Raw genomic sequence first — 22,086 nt, 5'->3', positions numbered from 1 at the left:
TCAACTTAATTTTGTGATAATTCATAGTAAATTCACAGTTCGGCCAGTGTGGCAGGCGGAATATTGTTTTTGGCAAGCTAATGTTTGTTTTTACATGTCTAGGCAGGCGGTTGTTACTGCGTGGCAGGCTGGCTGCGAGAGTCTCCTAACTGGCCGCTTGGTCCCGCAGCTTGTCGCAGCTGAAGAAAATAGAACCAGTTGCCAACCAAGCGGTCGGCAACCAACATTTGCTTTGCGCGTCGCTGCACATTCGCTGAGGATTCACGTTTAAAGTTTCATTTACGAAGTATTGACTTTTGCAGCCGCTTGGATTTTGGCTTTGATTTGTTCATACGTTAATGGTAAAATTGTTGGCCGTAGACTTGGGTGGCTAACACCAACTAGCTATATAACCCTAACTCGTGCGACGACAGCTGTCATTGGAGAAAGGAAAGTGATCCCCCCAAATGCGTTTGCCAGTGAAGCGGTTTTCTGTTGGATTTACATCATCCGCCTTTCCATCAAATGGGCAAAGTTGGGAATAACATTGCAACGTTGGAATATAATGATATGCGTTATGCATTTCTGAGAACTGCGGTGTTGCTTCATTGGAGAGAGGCTAGCTAGCTCAGTTAGCTTGCTAGCTAGCTGGGTGATAAAAGTGCGACGTTTCATCTCCCAGTATTTTGGACATGAAGAGGATAATTCGCTATTCATAGGGCTGGAAGGTAAGCACCAATGAGAACTTCAATTGTTTTTCATGCAAGCTAGATTTGTTTGGCAATCACCTTTTGAAGTAAAGCTGAGCCAACATTATCCACCTCCAGTCTGATGTTGGGGGTTTGTCGCCGCCTTGGCTTTCATGACTCAGACTATTAAACGGAACGGAACATTGAATAGAACGATCCATGGGTGCTATATAATCAGTACTAGAAGGATAATATCATATGTTAATAGCTAAACATGATATATGAGCTCAATGGTCACACACAACTATCGTTAGTTTGTAACAAAAAGCAAAAATTGAAGCTTACGTCATTGTATAGCGTATCATTTTCACTTTTTGTGTAGCATTGTAGTTCCCCAGAACAGTTCCGTTTCGTTGAATAGACCGAGCCTTTGTGTGTGTTGGGCACAAATGCTCATCTTGCCTCGTACCCAGTGGGAAGTTGGCTAACGCATAGTGTGGTTAAGGCTACAAGTTAAGTTTGCCATCATCCTCAAGACTATTATATTGAACGTTAGCCGTGGGACAATGAAAGGCTGAAGCATTAATCTTTGGTGTTTTGGCGTAGGCGTTACAAGCCAGTGCGATGAGTTGGCCAACTAACTGCAACCATGGGTAACCTGTTTGCTGTGTGAACCTCTTTGAAAGTTTACTGGGAAATGTGTCTCAAATCCGAAATAAGTCTCCCATTGCCAGTTAAATATGAAATATGGATCCATTTGTTTATGCATTTTCTGTCTAGACGATGTCAATGTTACTTTTGTCTGTGGTCGTCAAAGAAAAGGCGACAGAGTTCAACACAACAGGCTAGCTATCGTTAGCTGTATGCAACTGCTTTGTGCCCAGGCTTGAGTTAACAAAAGCTAACGTTAGCATGTCTACAATTGTGCCCATGGTGGTCGTGACTGCCTAGTAGTCACCAGATCCTAACCTCGGATGCCCTAACAATAATCGTTGTTCTCATCACTTTCAATTGAGGCTTACCTGGTTGTAAATCTGGTTATAAAATTGTCCTTATCTCACTAAATTTTCTACCTTGTGTTTCGGGGACAGTCTAAGTCCCTCTTTCTGATATAAGGATGTAAGCTCAGATTCATAATTTATAGATGATTGCACTGACAATCTAACTGTTGTAATGACTAATATTTCTTGTGGAGTTTGGTGTTGTTGGACAGCCATCTGTGCACAGAGCCTGGAGGCTGGTGGAGTCCAATATAGACATTAAGAGAGAGAGAATTACCACAGATCGGCAGCAAAAGATGGTGTCATTTCCACAATATCGAAGATTACAAATTGAGACCTCTTCTGGCTCTCTGAATAAAAATGCTTCTTTAATTGTTGAAATAAGTTCAGGCCACACAATGTCCTTCCAATCCACAGCTCATGACTAGCCACCAGTGCTAGTGATTTTAAATAACTGTTTAGTACAATAACATGAGCTAAAAACAGGTTAATGTAATGTGGTGCTGAACAAACATATCACCTCAGCAGTTATACTGCATCCCACAGATGTGCAATAAGCTACATTGCAAAGGTTACAGTGTAATGAGGCAAATTAGGTTTGCCATGGTTTACTATTTTACTGGTTTACTGAAAGTTGACTCATTCTAAATATTAGTCACAATGTAGTCTGATGCAATTACACTTTGGTACAGAAAAACAAGTTAGAAAGAGTCTTGGATTTTTGCATCTACTTATAAAGAGGATCCATCAAAAATCATTACTGGTAGGTAAATACATGGTGCATTTGTTGTTTGGAACTAGTCTGCTGGATGGATGAGGGGTGGTGCCTGGGATGATGTTTTGCCAAAATTAGTACTTTTTCTATCTTTCCCTAAGGTTTAAGCCTATCGGTAAACAAGTGAAAATTACATGTTTGGATCACAGTTAGCTTTATCATAAAAGGTTTATTAGAGCATAATTTACTTTCACATCTGTCATACTGCATCACAGCCTGGTGACAAGACTTGGTTAACCATAAAGTCTCATGTTACTATTCAATCATGCATTAGAAGTCAAATCAAAAATGGAACAATTTTAGATATCATTATGATTTACTCTCTCTCTCTCTCCCTCTCTCTCTCTCTATATATATATATATTAATTAGCTTTATAATCTATTTGGTTTATTTTAATTTTAAAGCCCCTTCAGCAAGTTTTTTTCAAGACTGCAAAACAAAGTCACTGAAACAACCTGGGCTTATTAAGTAGTTATAACTAATGTGTTGGCAAACAGTCACCTGCTCATATCATAGACACTCGTATATAGACACAAACCAACATGAGCATACCATTGGATGGTACTGATCATTCAGTCTTCTCTTGCCTTTCACCTGTTTTTTCCACTGAATTCTAAGAAACACAATCTTTAGCTTGCTAGATGCTCAATTTTCTTCACCAGCCAATTGTTAACTTTGTTCTTGACCAAGGTGGTTATGTAGTGAAAGCAGCACAACGGCAACAGCTGCAGGCAATCATCACTGTCTGTTCTAAATGGGTTCTGATGTGAAATTAGCGCTTTGACAGTGCTCGCAGACCAATATGGAATCATTGGATTCATGCACATAAGTCGCAAAAAAAGAGATTTGAAGCCTAAACAATCAGTTGCACGCAATATGGGAGCAAAAATGTGGCTAGTCTGTTTTGTCAGATGCACATGAGATGGTCAATTAAAAAACACAGCTGAAATGCATCAACTTGGTGTTGGACCTTTGTCATAAAGGGCTGGGCAGGACACAATTTTCTTTTCTGAGTTTGTTTACTGGAAACAACCACTTACAATTTGATGTTTTGGGGCACACCCCACCCAAAACTATAAATTGGTGCAAATCTTAATTTATATAAACTTTTATTTATCATGTCACAGTTTAGCTCTCAGTGATGAACAAAATACTTGTGCTTACAGCACAAAGTCTTAACTGCGCTGCCTTGTTGAGAGAAAGTTGATGTTCACAAGACACTGACCAAGTACACCTTTCATAGCAGCTTGCTCAGCACATGAACAGAAAACATACAGACAGGTGACAAATTAAAAGAAAAATCTTTTTGTAAATGGGTTTAGAAACATAACAAACAAAGAGGCTTTCATACAGGGCAAAGGGTAGGGCACAAAACGATGTACCCTTTATACTTACCGCACTTAAAACCAGTCGAACACCATCATCAAATTGCTTAATGAAGGAATGTGAAAGAATGAAAGAATCGCGCCAGTTCAGTTACAGAGACTCATAGAATCCATGCCAAGATGAACTGAAGCTGCTATGGCAGCATTTGATGGCCCAACACCTTATTAAGGCAGTTAATATTAGTTTTCCTTTTAATTTGGGACCTATTGTTGGGTTTTAGTTGCAGTGGTGAGTTTTTCACAGTGCAATTGAATTGCATAAAATACCGTCAGAAATCCAAGGGAAATGGCCAGTGGGTCAACATTAGGATGTGGTTGCAGTACTTGGTTTGCAGGACGTGTTTCCTCACCAGCTATAGATTCAGTGGCTAAATGATAAGATTTTAATAAAGTTTTGTTTTCTATTTAGAACACAAGAACTCACTCATTTGGTCAATAACAATACTGACTAATCATACTGACAAAACAGGATAGTCAGAAAAATACCCCCCCCCAACACCTAAAGGAAGAAAGGCCTTCCCCTATTTTAGACATAGACTTAGACATCAGACTGGGGCATGTGAGAGGTGCAGAGTGGCATGATTGTGCCAGCAGTGTAAAGTGGGTATGTCATCCCATGAAAAAACTGTATTGACGTATAATGCAAATACATTTATTGTCTGGCTTTATTTGTGTGAGTTTGCCTGCTGGAGTGTTGATGCAAGCAGCCAATGGACATTTTCACTTAATTTCAATCACAATGTCATATGGCAGTCCTTCTTACTGGTTTTGCAACATTATCCACAATGGCCAAAGATATGATACGACTGGTATAGAAAATGTTTGCATTTTACAAATTTTTGTTATCATGTTGTTATTTCACCCAACCATGGTTTGCACAACTTTAAGTAAATCTTCAGCTTACCATTGTTTTTCCAGTGCACTCTTGGGCCACCTCTAAATTTCACTTCACATTGTAAAATGCAGCTAAAGGGTAGCATTCACCATATGTACCATTGAGTGGTTTGTAGTGGGTTTTCTTTTAGTGGGTGGGTTGCAGCAAAATAGAAAACCTGGAGCAGCTGGATGTGGAGTGATTGCAGAAAGCTTCGAGAAAGAGGTGGAATTGCTGCCACTCCACTTTGCTCACATTGGTCGAACGCTAAGCTGATGAACATTTCTCTGCTCAGAGTTGAACATTTTTCAACTTTAAGTGTACAGGGTTTTTCTGCAAGAAATGCAGGAATTGCAGGTTGGATAAAAGGTAATGCACCATGGGCATGTAAACAGCATTCAAGATGCTTCAAACCCAGCGAATGAGATCACTACTAAGTGTCTCCACTGCCAAGATGGATGCCCAGGGAGTTTTAGCCTGGTGACACAGGATCAAGTAGAACTAAGAAAAGTATAAAGTTTTGGGAAAATTTATCAGAAATGATTTCCAGCAAAGTGCACATTATCAAATATAAGCCATTGAACAGGCTACAGCCTACCTCAACTCTTCATTTAGACACTCCAGGTTGTTCGAGTCTTAGAGTTAAAGAGTTAAATATGCTTGAAAATATATTGACATCTGAATAGCTCAGTGAAAGAAGTTGCAACCCAGGTTCGTTCTCCTACCATTAAGGGTTTGAATTTTCCCATGAAATGTCATCTTTTTCCTATTCATTCTTTTTAGGAATATCAAATCAAATGGGGGGAAAATCAGAACCTACTTTTTCTCTTCGTGTTTAAATAGTTGAGCTAATTTTCCAAGCTTATGTTACCTGCCATTGAAACACCTATCATGATCTTTCTTACCATTTTTTTTAGAATGTCATCAGAGGATAAGACTGTGGAGCCCTCTGACCAGGGACCCTCACCGCCCTCCAGCAGTGTAGGGGCCACGTCCACAGGAAGTCCTGCCCACGCAGACAAGCGACCACGTGGCAGGCCACGCAAGGATGCTGCTGCCATCCTACCCCAGGCACCACCCTCATCCACGCCTAAGAACAGAAAGAAGTAGGTTTTTACCTCAACAAGGAAATGATTTTGTATTTTTATGGCAGAGGGAATTTTCATTCCTTGAATTAGTAGGACTTTGTTGTGCTGCTAAAATAATGTGGATTTAAAAATATATATGTATATATACTGACATATGTATATATATCTCAGTAATTTTCCATTGCCAGGTGTCAGGCCCATTACACTTTGTCCCCATATTTAGGGTTGTCCATTTGATATAGAAGTAGGCAGTAGTGCGTTTGACGCATTGAGATTGCCATTCATGTATGGAGCCATGAAAACACTCCCTTGGGAATGACATTTTAAAATTATTCCCTCTTAAAAGTTCACCATTCTTGAGTGTGAAACAAGATTGAACCGGGCACATAACCCAAAAACCAGTATGGGACAGCTGTCTGTTTAAATTATGTATCAAAACATTTCAAACAAAGTTATGGCCACAATTCTACATCAGCTCAGGAGGCATCATATATTAAATTAACCTTAGTAAACCTGAACAAATATGGGTTGAATGGACTACAAACAAGCTTTACAAAATCTATGATCTAGAAAATTTAGAACACCTTATCATGTGTCTTTTCTTATTGGCAGATTTATTTATCTGCCCTCAATTACTACAGCTCATTGTCTACATTTCTGAGAACTAGTGTAACATGGATTAGTATACAGTATGTGGCAAATTTATGGTGTTCTTGGTGGAATACAGAATATTTGTTGGTGTTTCTAGCATTGCCTGGTCCTGACCAGGTCATTTAGCTGGCAGCAGGTTTTTTGGTAGGAATTATGGTTAAAAGTCCTTCTGATATAGGGTTTATTACAGTTCCACTGCAGCTCTAGGTAACACCAACAGAAAGTTCTTATGAGGCATTGTACAAGATACCTGGGTTCTTTGTGACTCCCATAGCAACATATAATGCAGCTTAGAGCTGCTCTGTTATAAAATGCCCGCAAGGTTCTTAACTCTCTCCTCAGTCTGTCCTCTCAATCAATCTTAATACCCTGCCTCCCAATGGATCGTTTAATCTGCAAGCATCCAGATGATGCGTTAATGCCACAGTGGAAGGATGACCTGGGACAGACTTGAATTGCATCATGTTGATGAACAGGTCAAGAACAAACCATCAGCAGAAATGAGCTTCTCATGTGGTTCTTTATGTTGTTGTTATGGTCAGTGTTGTCGTGGTCAGAATTAAGACTGTAGGGGCTTGTGTAAAAACAGGTTTGTGATAAGGCTGTAGATTAAAATGCTGAAATGGTTATCACAGTTACTGAGCCCATATCGACAAATATTTATCTAATCTCAGATTCATTGAATTTGAAACACAGCACCTCCAGAAAGCTCAATAGTCCTCTACCTCCACCAACTCTCAACAATGATCAGAGCTTTGAGGATGGACCTCAGGTTGTACCTCCTGTGGGCTTTCAGCTAATTCAGTACACCCTAATATCTAATAAAAATGCTCATAAAAATAAAAGGCAAATGCATGGCCCTGTTTTAAAACTACCTGTTTGGCAGGTTAGGGACCAAACTACACTATTATGTGACACACTATGCTCAATCACAACATTCTCTCAGTTTTGTGTTCAGACAAACTGGCTGCCTCTTCTAATGGATATAAGCAATATGTATAAATAAATATTAAAATTACCAGTGTTAAGTGTTGTAAAAGCCAGTTTGCTTGTGACAAAGGAAGATGTGTCATAAATCGCTCTGCTAGACCTGGTTGTTGGAATTTACTCGATTTGCCCACGCTCCATCTGCTATTCAGTCCATTTCAGAATGGCATTGATCCGTGTCAGGTTTTCCAGGCAGCAGTCTGCTGGCTGGGACTACTTACCATGGCATTATTTTCACCTTTTCTTTTTTTTCCTCTCTCTCCCTGTGGTGGGACTATGGAGGGAGGGGAGGGGAAGGGGGTAAGTTGTGCAGGGTATGGGGTTGAATGTTAGTCTTGAGCATTTGTCAGTGAAATAACTGGCTGTCTCAGTGCTGAAATTTGATGGCTTTAGCGTAGTTATATGTAATTACAGTTGAATGTTGTGTAGCTGTCTATGTAAAGAGGTCACCACCAACTACTTTGTCTGTATACACTAGATTGTGGTCATAGATGAAAATGTCACACACAGTTACTTAAATGTCATTAGTTATAGACAGTAAAAGTGTTTGCTATGTAAATGTAAAGGAAAGCCTGTGATACAGAAGGTGTGGTAAGTATATGGCTGAAAGATGTAAAAGGTTTGTTATTCTGCTGCAGTGGTAAACATTTTTAGCTTGGTCCTGGTACGTAGCTGTCTGACCTGCTTACATATGCTTATCAGGTGCAGTACAGTTTTGAAAATGTACATAATTGCAGTCTTCATTGATTTTATTTTTTACACTGTTCAAGCTCCTTGTCTCATAATCAGTAGCACATTGAGCAAAGACTTTCAATAGTTTAATGAGAAATTTAATGAGAGTTGATTTTGTCAAATTTTGCATCTAAGATTTATTACAAACTGTATATTGATAAGTTGTTTTTGATTCTTTTGCTTGTTAGTGCAGATGTTTCACACAACTGATTTGTCGCAGTTGTTTTTCTTGGTCTATTTTTCTAATATCACATTCAGTCATCAATTATAATTAATTGTGGAAAAAAAAATCCTGTTCCTCATGACGATTGTGTAAATTCAGATTCTGTCATGTGCAATTCTCAGTGTGATCCAAAAGCAGCAAGACAGCCCATATTTGGCTCAACAACATGAAAAGAGCTCTCTGTTAAGATTTGATCGTTTGTTTCCACCTTATTAGCATATTTATGTTTGACTCATGCTTACAGGTAATTATGTGTTTAGCCAAGGTTTGTTAGAGGCCTCTTCTATCATTCTTGGGTTTTTGGGTTGCTCCTTATCTTGACATGGAAGTCATTAAGAGGGAGGGGTTGATTTGGCATCCAGCCATTTGTGATTTTTCTCTCCAGTGGCATTGAAAATTACCACCACCCCCCCTTGCCCACAACATCATTACTTGACGTTGCTATTTAATTTGTATCCATGACAATTATCCCCTCCACATGGCGCTTCCAAGATTTGGTTAACATAGCTCCCATTGGCGGATGCTGACGCTGACAGATCTCTCCGTACGGGTATGGACTGGTGTATGTGCATCTGTACGAGTTGTCACACAGGCATATGGTTGGAAATGTCGACGTTTTCATTTTAACAAAAGGCACTAAAGTTCTCAAAAGAAAGTGAAACGTTATCTAAACACAATTAGCTGCCCAAGAACTTTGCCCAAATAAAATAGTCTATAATTGGAAACATTTTCATTTATATCAGGAACTATTTAATAAAGAATAAATATTAGATCACGAATCTGAAAAAAAACAGTGATCGAGTTGGGTAAAGCTTTTCATGACAGTGTCTTCACTTTGTTTTAACGCCATTATGTATATAAAGCAGTATCATTACTTCAGACATGTAAAGTGCATCATAGTAATAAATTGTTTGTCTTTAAAGACAAGGTTGCAGGGCAGTGATAAATTGTATCTTATAATCTCAGCTTGGCCCTTCTAAAAATGACTGAATATAATTTATTATTATTTATTATTAATTACTTTGCATTAGTCAGTGGAAAATTAACTAGAGCACTGACCTTTTCACAAAGCTGCAGTGCTGAAAACAACCAGCACCGTATTACTGATGTATCTACAAACCCAGCTGTGATGTTTTTTTTTTGTCATACCTCAAGTAGTAGCTGTTTATTACAAATGATAATGAGAGGGTGTGTGTGTGTGTGTCTGTGTGTTTATTGGCTGATATTTTCATGTATTCAGAAATGTATCTTAAGTATGTGTAATCATGGTAATTCTGTTCCCTTTCCTTATCATTAGAACAGTAGTTACCTATCCATGGACTTCCCTTTTTCCCTTTAAACACCATAATAATCAAATGTGTCAGTATGAAAGGAGAATGAATTTTGGTGGAATTTGCTTTCAGTCTCATAAACAATTGTTCCCTTTAGTTTTAGTTTCGGAATGATAACAAAAAACACTAAAACATAGTCAGAAACATGATTTAAACAATTGTGTTGTCCTCTGTGTCATTGGTTTCATCCAAAGCTTCAATCAATAATGCCCATTTATATTGTTATGTGATATACATGCAGCCGCTCTTGATTGCACAAATAATCCTGAGCATATGACTATTGAAAACTTGAAACATGACTCATTCACATTCATGATGAGATATTTGTTTGTGGTCTTCTAAATTACAGAGCTATTATCACATAATAAGTGATGTCTGTGTTCTGATTTGAAATTCAATAAGAGCATGTTCAGTTAGACTCTAATGAGTTGTTATTCCTCAAGGGAAATGATAAAGGTACTTGTTCCAAGTTGCGCTGAAGATGAACATGAGGGTCTTAATTTTGGCGTTGCGAGCAGCAATACATTTTGATTGGTTTGTGGATTGCGTTACATGAATGCCACAGTGTCTCTTTATTTTAGCTCCCAGTTACCTGGATGTTTAGAGCAGAGTTATCCAAACTGGCCATCTTCCATCTTTAAAATCCATGTACAACCAGTCTGTATTGAGCCACCCCCCACCCCCACCCCCACCCCCAATCTATTGCCCTACTGCCTTGCCCAGCGGCTTGAGTGCCTCCATTAAAAATCAGTGACAGCTGTGACTATATTTAACTAATTTATGACCACATCGCTACCCCCTCTCTTGAGACGAACCCAGACACTTTTCCTTGTGTTTTTCTTTTTCACTTCCTCTGTTTATTTGTTTGTTTTTCTTCCTCACCCTAGGGGTCGCACCAGAGGGAGAGTTGTTGTGGATGAGGAGGACAGCATGGATGGGACTGAGATAACAGAGTCCGTAGGCCCTCAGGACACAGGTGAGACTCTGCGATGCTCTTTTTTGATCCATTATGTACATGTTGGTTCTGTTGGGAGTGATATAAGACTTGAACTTGCACATCCAGGCAGCCTCATGCAGAGAGTGCTTCAGAGGATATTTCGGTAAAGGTAAAGGAGTCTCCCTCTCCTGGAAAAGAATAGATGAGAGCTTTTTTCTTGGCACCTCATGCTTCTACTTCAGGGCTATAATTGAAAGGGTTTAGCTTGAGCTGTGAAGCTGCAGTGGGTGTGTTTTTTTTTTTTTCACCCCTTACTGCTTCCATCTCTCCTCCTGCTCTGAGATTGGCATTGAGGTGCAGTGGGAAAGAGCCCAAGGCTAATGCCCTCTAAAAGCTTTTTAAAATCCCATCAGTCTCTCCAGACCCATTTATGTGCTTTTTTTTTATGTGTACATCTCACATCATGTGACCATGCCTCCCATTCTCATACATCTCAGTGCTGCCCTGTTGCTGTGGTGGAGATATTGGGGAATCAAATTCTGCCAGTGGCTAGCTTTTCTTTTATTAGTTGTAGTTTACCTTACACCAACAACAGCCAATTCTTATGAGTTTTAAAACATATGGTTAAAAAAAATCTGTAATGAAAGAACCCATTATTGGGTTTTGTCTTTTAGGCTACTCCCTTGTCCACTTAAACCCCAGTGGTTACCTCAATGGCTCTCTCTGCCTCCAGGCTTTTGGCAAAATGAAATCTACGATTCTATATGGTCTTGTCCCTAAAGTGATATTTGTGCAGCTGAGGTCAAGCAGAAAATATCTGTGTTCTGTTCTGATTTTTCTGTTTAAAAATCTTGAAACTATTGGTAACCACATATTTAAACACATTTTTACATTGAAAGTTGTAGTGACATATTAAATGCTTAATCACAATATTGTTAAATATTAGGTTATAAAAACAAAGGTTACATCCCTCACTCATATGCCAAGACTGTAAGAAGCCTTTCACAGGTAGATTTGGTTATTAGGAGGTAATGAGCTTGAATTTGTCCTTGTGTAATTCCACTGGATGACACTGAATCATTACGGTATTAGCCTAATTGCATCGCAATGTAACGTTAATAAAATTGTTACATTGCCCAAAGTCTAAGTGAGCGGTACTTTTGGGAGTTGTTTTGCCTGATTAGTATGGTGAACTTGGCCTTTTTTGTAATTTAGATCAAAAGCACTCATGATAGCAACAAAATTGAGTTGAGTTGTATTTCAGGCAAAATATTCCCCATTAATATTAAACCTCACTTCTTGAGACATTTTGGCAGCCATAATTCTTGTTTTTTTTCCATGCCTCTGTTGTTATTACTATTCTGTACCAGAGCTTGATGTTCCCAGTGGGTTTACCGTAATCAGTGCTTGAGCATATGGTCCCCATATTTTACCATCCTTCTCACTAATAAAGGCTGTGTTTTTGACCTGGAGGAAACTGACTAGAATGCAGTCAACCTGCCCTATGACAGCTTGTATCAGCCAGAAGCTGCATGCTGATTTTACAGTAATAATTGGCAATGAATTGAAGAGCAACTAATGGCATAGAGGCAAGTGTGGAATGGGTTGTAATACTCACTGATCTACTGGGGGGGATGTAATGCTTCATAAATTGTTTACTGACAAACTGATCATTTAATTTTTTTGTTGTCATCAGAAACACAAATCCAGCCAGTGGAAACTGTGGAAGTGGTGGCCAGTGAGGTGCCAGAGGAGGACAAGCCCTCTTCCCCTCTGGCCCAGAGCCCTCCAGCCGAGAGTTCAGCAGGACCATCTGTCTCAGCAAGTAGAGAAGTCAAAAGCAGGTTAGAAACACTAAACTTCCGCCGGACCACAGTTAAATGAGAAATGAAGAGTCTTGAGAGTGCTTTTAAAAAGTGTTTATATGAATGGCTACATGCACAGGCACTAGTATGCAATTATGCATTTGTGTCCAGCAATGTGGCATGCTGTTTGCTTTGCTCTGTGCACATGCATGAATGGATTCAAATGGAGTCATCAGCTGGTTAAGGCAGCACTCTCTTCCCAGGTGTCACTCTGTTAAAGGTTATAATCAATCTTCTGGCCTGTCTCTGCTATTGATGTTTGTGATAGAGGGCAGACCAGCAGCTTCCTAGGGGATCCTATTAACAAGGCCATCTTATCACTTACAAATGTGATAAATATTTACCGCACGTTTTATTTCTCAACTTTCCATCTCTTGACTACTATTCTTTGTTTACCACTCTTCTCTAAAAAGCCTTTCTCACATGGAATACGCAACATTTCCATGACCAGTTATGCGTGTAAGGTGATGGTCTTTGTTTCCAACTCAGGTCTTTCACAAAAAAATCATGCTGAATTAACTGCTTTATGTGGTTAAAATTAAGCGTTTGCCTCACACACATAAGCGTTGTGTGTTTATATGTCTGTTGTGCCCAGACAGTCCTAATGCCATAAAAAGGGGGCCTTAATTCATGGTGACATGCATGGCACTGTATTAAGTCACAGTAGGTATATATAATTAAACACCCCCTACCACCCATTTTCTTTGTTTCAGTGAGCGACTCTGTGCCTTCTGTTACTGCGGTGGCCGTAGCCTACTGGGTCAGGGGGATCTGCAAGTATTCTGCACCACGCCTCAGTTTGAAGCACTATTCAGCCACAAGGGTGGAGGAGGCTCGACGAGTGATAGCATTGATGGTGATAAAACCACTCAGCCAAAAATGACTGGAGAGACCACCTCAGGACCGAGGGAAAAGACAAAGTAAGTAGGCTTGGCTGACAGTGTTGTCACAAATGGTTTGGCTGTCAGTGTTGATCAGGACAGCAAAGTTGTCTGTGGTGTCTCCCTGTAGGAAGTTAATGAGCTGCATGAAATCAGAATTTGCTTATGGCCTCACTTCACTGATTGTTTGGTTGTCCTGAGTTCCTGTACAAGCTTAACGCTGGTGGGGAAATAGCAGACGCTATGGGGAAGTCTTACTTGTGGCAAAAAAATTACTTTGGCTTTATGTTGGGTGAAAATCCTCTTTAAAATGGTAATAAACTTGTTACTAAATGCCCACAATTTTACATACAAACTCACCCGTTCACACAATCACCTACCACACCTACACAGACTGCACAAGCCAATGGGCATCCCTCAGTTAGCAGGTTGTGTTGTCATCCTACATTTGAAGGCTAAATTATCACCTTGCGTTAGCGGGCATACTATCTGTCAGTGCCCTGAGCTCAGGGATGCCACATCAGGTGACATGAATCTCTCCTCTGTGTGTGTGTGTGTGTGTGTGTGTGTGTGTGTGTGTGTGTGTGTGTGTGTGTGTGTGTGTGTGTGTGTGTGTGTGTGTGTGTGTGTGTGTTTATGTGTGTGTGTGTGTGTCTGTGTGTCTGTGTGTCTGTGTGTCTGCGTGTGTGTATGTCTGCGTTTGTGTCTGCGTGTGCGTGCGTGCATGCATGAGCGCTTGCATGTGTGCACACTGTGCCAACAAAGGACCCTCCTCGGACACTTTTTGGCCAGCTGCCTAATTTGTTTTGGTCCTTTGGAACCAATTGGGTGTCTCTCTGGGCTCCCAGTGACGTAATCGGCAGTGTGAGCAGTACGGGTCTGGCAGCAGGCCAAGCCAACCAGTAGCTGTTGTGTTGTTGCTGTGCGATTGGTCATTGGGGCCAGCCCTCGGTTGAGCCACGCAATGGCAGAGTAGGGAGCCCAGGGCAGGGGGAGAAATTATATATTGATTTGTCAGAGAAGCAGTGATGGTGGACAAAGGGGAAAACTGTGGAAATGTGAGGAGGTGGGAGAAGATCATTTCATAATTGGTGATGAAACTTTGGCTCTAAACAACAAGCTGTCAGGGCTATTTGTCATGTTTGTGCCATCATGCTTCCAGAAGCCAGTCTCTTGATTTTGGCCGTTGGTTTGTTTACTGGAACTTAGGTCCTTTTTAAATGCTAATGCTCCCTCTCCACATTTTCCGCATGCTATGCGGCTCACTAGTTCAAGCCAGGGACTCAGAGAAACACATCCTTTTCAACAGATTTTATGAGACAGAACAGCCAGCCTCTTGTGCACACGCCAAACAAGATGGCCCTCTTCCTCCTCCTCCTCTCCCTCCTCCCCCACAGCTTTTTATTTGCTCTCTAACATTTTTCCCCCAGCTCATTCTCTCTGTCTTCATCTCTCTGCTTTTGTAAAAACTGCACATCGTCCTCTACCCTTTATTTCTCTGGTTTCGATTCATTTTTAAGTTGATTCATTCTGTCCATCTCTTGCGTAGCAAATCTTTTAGCTGTCTTCTTCTTTTAAAAAAAACCTGTGCTGCCCTGTTTTCTTTGCTAACCTTCTCCTTTGTTTCAGCGGGTCTGAAAGCTGCGAGGAAGAACCAGACCCAGCCAGTCGATTTTGGGATGAGCTTTCTCATGTCGGCCTTCCACAAGATCTTAAAGTCCAGTCTGTCTTTGAGTCAGGTAATACCAACAGACTAAACCTTTATGGAGAGTTAACATTTAGATAAGTTTGCATCATCTTTAAATGCTTTATATGTTGATGTGAGTTTAGATATATTAATTTGACTCTGAGTCTTTCATCGTCACATCTTTTATGTTTTGAAATTTCAGGGCAATGCTGGGCACATCAGAGTTGTGCCTTGTGGTCCGAAGGTGTTTGTGAGGGCGAGGGACAATCTCTGCTTAATGTGGACAGAGCCATTGACTCAGGGAGCACAAAGGTGAGTCAGGGAAGAACATCCATGGACTAATAGGTGTTAACACCATCTTAATGTGTTGGGGCAGAAGGGAGGGTCTGCCTCAGTGAGGCACAGCAAAGCTGATGGATCAGACTGGCTGGTAAAGGTCGGCCCGGCAGCGTGGATCTCTCAGCTGTGAAATGGAAAAGGTCACGCCACTCAACAGGGCTGAGCTCTCATGGCAGCTTAGCTCCTAGCGTTAGCGGTGGCACAGCTCACAGCTCTCCGATTGCGTTTGCAGCCCATTGGTCGTGTAGCCCATCAGCGAGTCTTCTACTTCATCTCCAGAGTGGCTATTAGTGCACACTCGTAGAACTGAGAGAAATAGGAGCTGTATGAGGATCTGTCAGCAGTCTGATCGTCAGGGGACCAAAACAGGGGTTTAAACAGGGGTCTTCATCCTGAGCTGAGAAACCAGATGACTATTTTTTCCAAAGAGACATTAAAGGATAAAGGACTTGCCATAAGATAAGTCACTCATAAAAAATGCTGTGGGCATGAGTTTGTTGTTCCCTTGGGGTTTTTTTTTTTTTATTATTCATTTTAGATGAGGACAAAGACATTTTGGACTTATTTTGTGATGTCTCTCTTTCTGCAGCACTGTGCATACTGTAAGCGCCTTGGAGCATCCATTAAGTGCTGTGCTGAAGGATGTGCTCAACTTTACCATTACCCCTGTGCGGGGGCAGCTGGGACCTTTCAGGATATCAGGAGTCTCTCGCTCCTCTGCCCAGAACACATTGAATTGGCCATTCACAAATGTAAGTTGGGTAGAGATGGGGTTGGGGAATGGGGGAATTGGGTACACTAAATTGAATTTAAAAGCTATGGTAAAAATAACTTAGAGATTTGATTCATTGTATCAACTGCACTGTTTGTAATAAGTTTATCTCCCATATTTCCCCCACTCAAAGCCTGTCTCTGTTTCATTTTCCCGCCCATAGTTGTAGATGATGTAAATTGCGCACTATGCGATAGCCCGGGGGACCTACTGGACCAGCTCTTCTGCACCAGTTGTGGTCAGCATTACCATGGGATGTGCCTGGACATGGCCGTGACCCCTCTAAGGAGGGCAGGTTGGCAGTGCCCTGAGTGCAAAATCTGCCAGACATGCAAGTGAGTCACCTTCCTGACCCCTAAATAATGTATCTCATACTGAATGTTTTTCTACTGTTTTCTATCTTTCTCTGTTCTTCCTACTAATTTTCTCTATAGCTGCCGGGCATGATGATCACTGCTGGTTTGTTTACTTCGGAGGTTTGTGAGCAGCTAACTGGATGTTGTACCCTGAAGCTCTGTCTTATAACCTCTGACCTTATTTAAACAGCACAGATCTGTTAGCAACCAGGCCTGTTTGCTTTAGGTGAACATTGTCCATCGAGCTTTCAGTTTCATATTTACATAGAAACCCTAGTACTGCATGATGTTAATGGATAGCATGGTATTTTTCAAGATGAGATGGGGTTCACAATATTTTGTCACAAACTGTGATGGATGGATGGGAATAGAGACTGGTTCCAAATTGTCTGATTCCTTTAAATGGTTTAGGTTGGACAACACGCACAACATGGCTTTTATTGTGGTTACACCAATGGTAAAACTTACCAATATTTATGGAAGTGAAAATAATGGAAATGACATCCAGTGTTGGCCAGAAAAAAAGTCAGGCGCTCTTTTTTTTTTTTTTTTTCTTTTTTTTTTCTTTTTTCAACCAGTTCCTCAGCCTTACTCATTCCCAACCCTACAATTAGAGATGTAGCACCCCCGCACACCATGACGCACCGCTACATGCCCTGAGCTACTACATATCAGCTAGGCTAATATTTTAGCATACTAACATTTCTGCAGGAGCAAGCACTACAGTCTTGCATTTATCTTTCTTATACAGAACAATCAGAATGTTAGATTATTGATTCTGTTAACCAGCTGTGTTCGCCAACTTCACTGACTATTAAAAATTGCATTGCTAGACTAACAGCAGAATCACAGACTGAGGATAGACATTATGTGTGAAATTACTGTCACAATAATCATCAAACCATTACCATAGCCACGTGAAACACTAATGTAATCAGCAATGTAGGGACAGAAATGGATAAATCTTTACTAGTTAAATGTATAACAAGGCTTCTTAATGTTCTCCAGAGATAATCACTCTGACATAGGATGGAATATATCAGGACAACTTGTTGCATGCAGGCATCATCTTGTGTATGTGTTTATCAACAATGGGTAGTCAGTTAGTAAGTGACAGACAGTGTGCTCAGCAAGTCTTCTTGTTCTTCTGGCAAAAGTATATAAATATGTATATATATGTATATATGTATAAATACACCTAATGTTGTTTTGCCTGGGATGTTAGGAAACCTAAATATGACAATCCCAAAAAAAAGAAACAATACAACTATGACTACTGTAAATTAAATCCTGTCTAGCTTTGTGCAGTATATCAAAGTCCTTTATTGTCTCTTTTCACACAACCTCTATCTCTCTCTGTCTATGTAGGAATCCAGGAGAGGACACTAAAATGCTGGTGTGTGACATGTGTGACAAAGGCTACCATACCTTCTGTCTGCAACCTGCTATGGACTCTCTTCCCACCAATGGATGGAGATGTAAGGTAGGAAAGACCTCATATGATGCTGGATGGCTCATTAAAGACAAACCAAAACAAAGGTTATTCTGGCTCATATGTAAAGAGGCTTAATTTTCCAGACTGATACATGATGCCCAGATTCTTTCTATCAGATATGATTTTGCAGCAAACTGCAACACAAAATCCCCGCTGTGAGTGGACAATAATATTCACTGGAAAAATTTTCGAGATATGAATCTTCATTCTGTGTGAGTAAAATGTCTACCACCCATGTGAATATGCCTTTTTGGTGGTTTATATGTGCACTTCCTGTGGTTAAGAAATGACTCACACTGGCTGATCTTTAAAGGCTTCAGTTCAGCCTCAGTGCTGTAAGATAATGTAGTGTGTGTGCGTGTGTACATGCGGGTGCATGTTAATCATACGCATCTCTCAGAGCAGCCCCGCCCTTCATCCTCCAGCAGCGTAAATGGCGTGCTTGTCACTCAGGCAGCTGGTTAACCCACCGCCCAATTTTCTGCAGCAGTCGGAGGAAGCCAGTGTAATAGACGCAGCAGGTGACGAAAGGTCTTCACATTTTGCTTCTCTGTCTGACTCAGCACAGGAGGAACACAGCCCACACACATCTTTGGCACTTGCCTCTCCTGAGCACCAGCCCCCAACCTCTGTCCCCACTCACACTGTGGTTTTGTTCTGAGTCCAATTGTCTTGGTGAAGTAGAGATCAATGAAAATGAGTCATAGTTCCAGTTTCAATGCTCTGTCATCTTCCTCTTCATGTCGTCTGCCATGTATGAGCTCCAGAATGGCAGGCTCTGCTTGAGGGGGAAAAAAGCTTACTCAAGCTGAGTGGCTGGCTAGTCTACTGCACTGCAAAGTCACTATTTTGCTGAGAGAGAGCAAGGGCTGGAGAATTTTTCCTGTGCAAGTTTTATGAGTTTCTCTTGCGGAAATTAAGGAGAACAACTGGAAACAACCAGCACTATGATAATTCTCATAATTATTCTATGATCTTAAAAATTATGTTATTTTATCACAAGCTTGCTGAGGACAAAGACACTACAGAGATGTTTTCCATTCATAATACAGCTGCTTAGAGTATGTTTAGTAGCCTTACATTAATTGTTCATTTATTGTTGTTGTTTTTTTTAAATATATAGTGTTTTGGGCAGCTTCTATTTATTTCTAGTATGAATAAAATACTGAAGTCCAAGTGCCATTTTAAATGAACAGTGAAACTTATAAGGCATGCGGCTGAGATAGAAACCAAATGATCACTTTTTTTTTTTTTTTTTAAACCCAAAGCAGCTCTGCTTGCTGGCGCATGCTGTCAATGTGGATCATCAAAAAATGCTGGTATTTATTTGCTTGTGCCACTCTGTGGTTCTGTTGCTCACAGCACTATGGTCAACAAAACTGTTCAGTATTTTTTGTAAAGCAGTATTTTAAAATTTTTTTGTCAAGTTGCTTACCGAAAGAACAACAGAATGAAATTGGTTTAAGACGAAGCAGAAAACGAAAAAGTTCATAGATGTGCTCCATATTTTGACAGCTTGCTTAGATTTCAAGTGACGATCATTTGTAACATTATGTCACACCCTTATGCAGCTATGTAGTTGAAACCTATTTATTTTGATACCAGTGTTAATGTTCAAAAATAGACTATTTGTACTATTCTGTGTAAATCTAATGGCATCTACTCAGAACCAGCTACTCTAAATGAACCTTCTGATTAGAGCATTGCCTTGTAAATTCATTCCATGAAGCTCTGAAAATATTGATGTTATTTTTATGCCTCTGCACTCGCGACAGCCGTGGCTGCGGGCATTATGTTTTCAGGTTGTCCGTCCATTCGTCTGTATGACAATATTCCAGGAACGCTTGGAGGGAATTTCTTCTAATTTGACTCAAACGTTCACTTGGATTCAGTGATGAACTTATCAGCATTCGGTGGTCAAAGGTCAAGGTCACCATGACCTGACTAAACACATTTTTGGGCATAACTCCATAATTTATACTCTAATTATGACTAAATGTAGCACAAATGTCTAATAGGATAAAATGAAGAAGTGATGACCATTTGACTTCATATTGTTATATATTTAAAAATGACTTCTGACCATTATTCAACACCGTAACTCAAGAAGGGGAGATTGTGACCATATTTCCTGCCACTTGATTGGTTGGCAGAGGCATACAACCACAAGGCGGTAGTTCTAGTTCAGTCTTATTCCCCAGTACTGCCTCATAAATTTTGTTGGAAAGAGTCTTAAATGTACACAAACTCACTATGGGCCTCGAGAGGTTTCATGCTTATTTCCCATTCTGTGACGAAAGTGCCAAATCTGCATTGCAGACACACTGTTATTCATACTGCATTGTGTCTGAATGACTTTAAATGGCATGGTACTGAGAAGGCCTACTTTGCTCCGCAGAACTGCAGAGTTTGCATCCAATGTGGAACACGAACCAGCGGGCAATGGCATCACACCAGCCTGCTGTGCGAGAACTGCGTCCAAAACCAGGACCCTGCTCTATGCTGTCCTACGTGTTCTTGCATCCTGGACCCTGAGCATCACAAAGACTTACTATTCTGCCACACTTGTAAAAGGTAATGAACACTTGTTTATAACGCTGATATGTAATAATGAATGCAACGATCTTGTTTTTCATGTTTCCTAGTAACACTAAGGAAACACTAGGAAAACCGCAGTAATAAATATGTCACATTTTAGCATTGCACAGAGGTCTCTGTCGAACAATCCTTTAAATTCCTTTGCACTCCTTTCAGATGGCTACACCTTGAGTGCGAGCGTCAGAACTCAGGCCAAGCAGAAATCCACCCCAGAGAGGACTATGTCTGTTCCAACTGCAGGTCTCCCGCTGCAGAGCAGACGCTACAGGCAGAGGATATGGATACTGGCCCAGAGCTCAGCCCTCAGCCTGCCTCCATGCACACAGACACTGAGACTAGCCTACAGCTGGCTCAAAAGCACACGGACCTAGAACCTGGCACTCAGCTGCCTCCTGAAATGCACAATGACCCCAAACCGGAATTACTTGCTGTTCCATTGCACTCAGATCCAGAGCCTGTTCAGGCTACTGTCCAGGAGGAGAAGCTGGCCACGTCAGCCCAGAAGCCTGGTGGGTCTTTGTTCCAAAAAGGTTAGATTATACACAGGAAGATGACTGCTCTGATCTATTTCCTTGTCTTTTATTTTTTATCTTGAAGTTTTATTTTCCTTTATTCCCAAGTGTCCCTCCTGGGAATCTAATCTGTTTTATCACCATATTAATCATGTCTTGTTAGTGCAAGGACAAGCCAAGGAATGTAACTCTTTTGATGTATATGAAAGAATCCACAGAAGCACCAGGTTATATGATTGGAAATTAAAGACAATCTTTGTAGTTGAGGGTCCATTGACTCAGCCTCTAGCCATGCAGAAGCAGTTGAAAGTTTTGGCTGTGCAACACCAAACTGGGCCGTAGTGTCAGCACTGATAAAGTTTTGAAAGTCACAGTTGTTGCAGATGAAAGGATTGGGAAGAGAGTTTTTTGGACTAGGACCAGGGAGAATCACTCAGTCTTTTATTTGGAGCATTTTCTGAGGACTCCCCAATAAGCAGATGGTGTCCAACTAGCGTCAGATTAAAGTGACTCCATTGTCTTTGTAATTCTGTGTTTTCAAAAATGAAAGTACTTTGTTTCTCCCGTCTTTCTCCTGGGGGAAGTAGTGTTTGCTGCCCATCAATGTGAATGAGAAACTGATACTTGAACACTTATTTTTTTTAGGTTTTTAAATTAGTTCATAGGGAATTGAAACTACACAGTGCAGCTTGAGGCAGAGATGGACAGTTGAGTTACCTGCTCATACTACTGTAATTTAACTTTACTTTTGACTTTCAATTTGACTCTCAGACTAGGCCAGAGTTGTTGATACTACTTAGCACAGGGAGAGGTTGATAAGGCTCTATGGCCATGTCTGCCAAAGCTAATTTTTGTTCATTACAATCCTCTCGTGCATCGCTGTGTGTGCGCTTGCCAGTACCAGGTGTGTGACAGTAAATCAAGATAC

At 40.7% G+C, this 22,086-nt stretch overlaps 1 protein-coding gene across 1 annotated transcript in view; it reads left to right on the top strand.

The window, feature by feature from the left end:
* Positions 1–466: 466 nt before the first annotated feature.
* Positions 467–22,086, top strand: part of LOC111238975 (histone-lysine N-methyltransferase 2C-like) — a 59,611-nt gene continuing 37,991 nt past the window's right edge. Inside the window, exons 1-13 of the mRNA XM_022768719.1 lie at positions 467–707; positions 5,622–5,810; positions 10,604–10,692; positions 12,350–12,497; positions 13,232–13,359; positions 13,408–13,438; positions 15,029–15,138; positions 15,289–15,398; positions 16,015–16,177; positions 16,361–16,532; positions 17,922–18,036; positions 20,447–20,622; positions 20,803–21,155. Coding sequence (XP_022624440.1) covers positions 5,623–5,810; positions 10,604–10,692; positions 12,350–12,497; positions 13,232–13,359; positions 13,408–13,438; positions 15,029–15,138; positions 15,289–15,398; positions 16,015–16,177; positions 16,361–16,532; positions 17,922–18,036; positions 20,447–20,622; positions 20,803–21,155 — 1,783 coding nt within the window. The 5' untranslated portion in view covers positions 467–707; position 5,622. The remainder of the gene's footprint in view (positions 708–5,621; positions 5,811–10,603; positions 10,693–12,349; positions 12,498–13,231; positions 13,360–13,407; positions 13,439–15,028; positions 15,139–15,288; positions 15,399–16,014; positions 16,178–16,360; positions 16,533–17,921; positions 18,037–20,446; positions 20,623–20,802; positions 21,156–22,086) is intronic.

This window comes from Seriola dumerili, unplaced genomic scaffold (assembly GCF_002260705.1).
Source record: "Seriola dumerili isolate Sdu_G_001 unplaced genomic scaffold, Sdu_1.0 BDQW01001821.1, whole genome shotgun sequence".
Lineage (NCBI taxonomy): Eukaryota > Metazoa > Chordata > Actinopteri > Carangiformes > Carangidae > Seriola > Seriola dumerili.
This window is presented reverse-complemented; position numbering and strand designations above follow the sequence as displayed.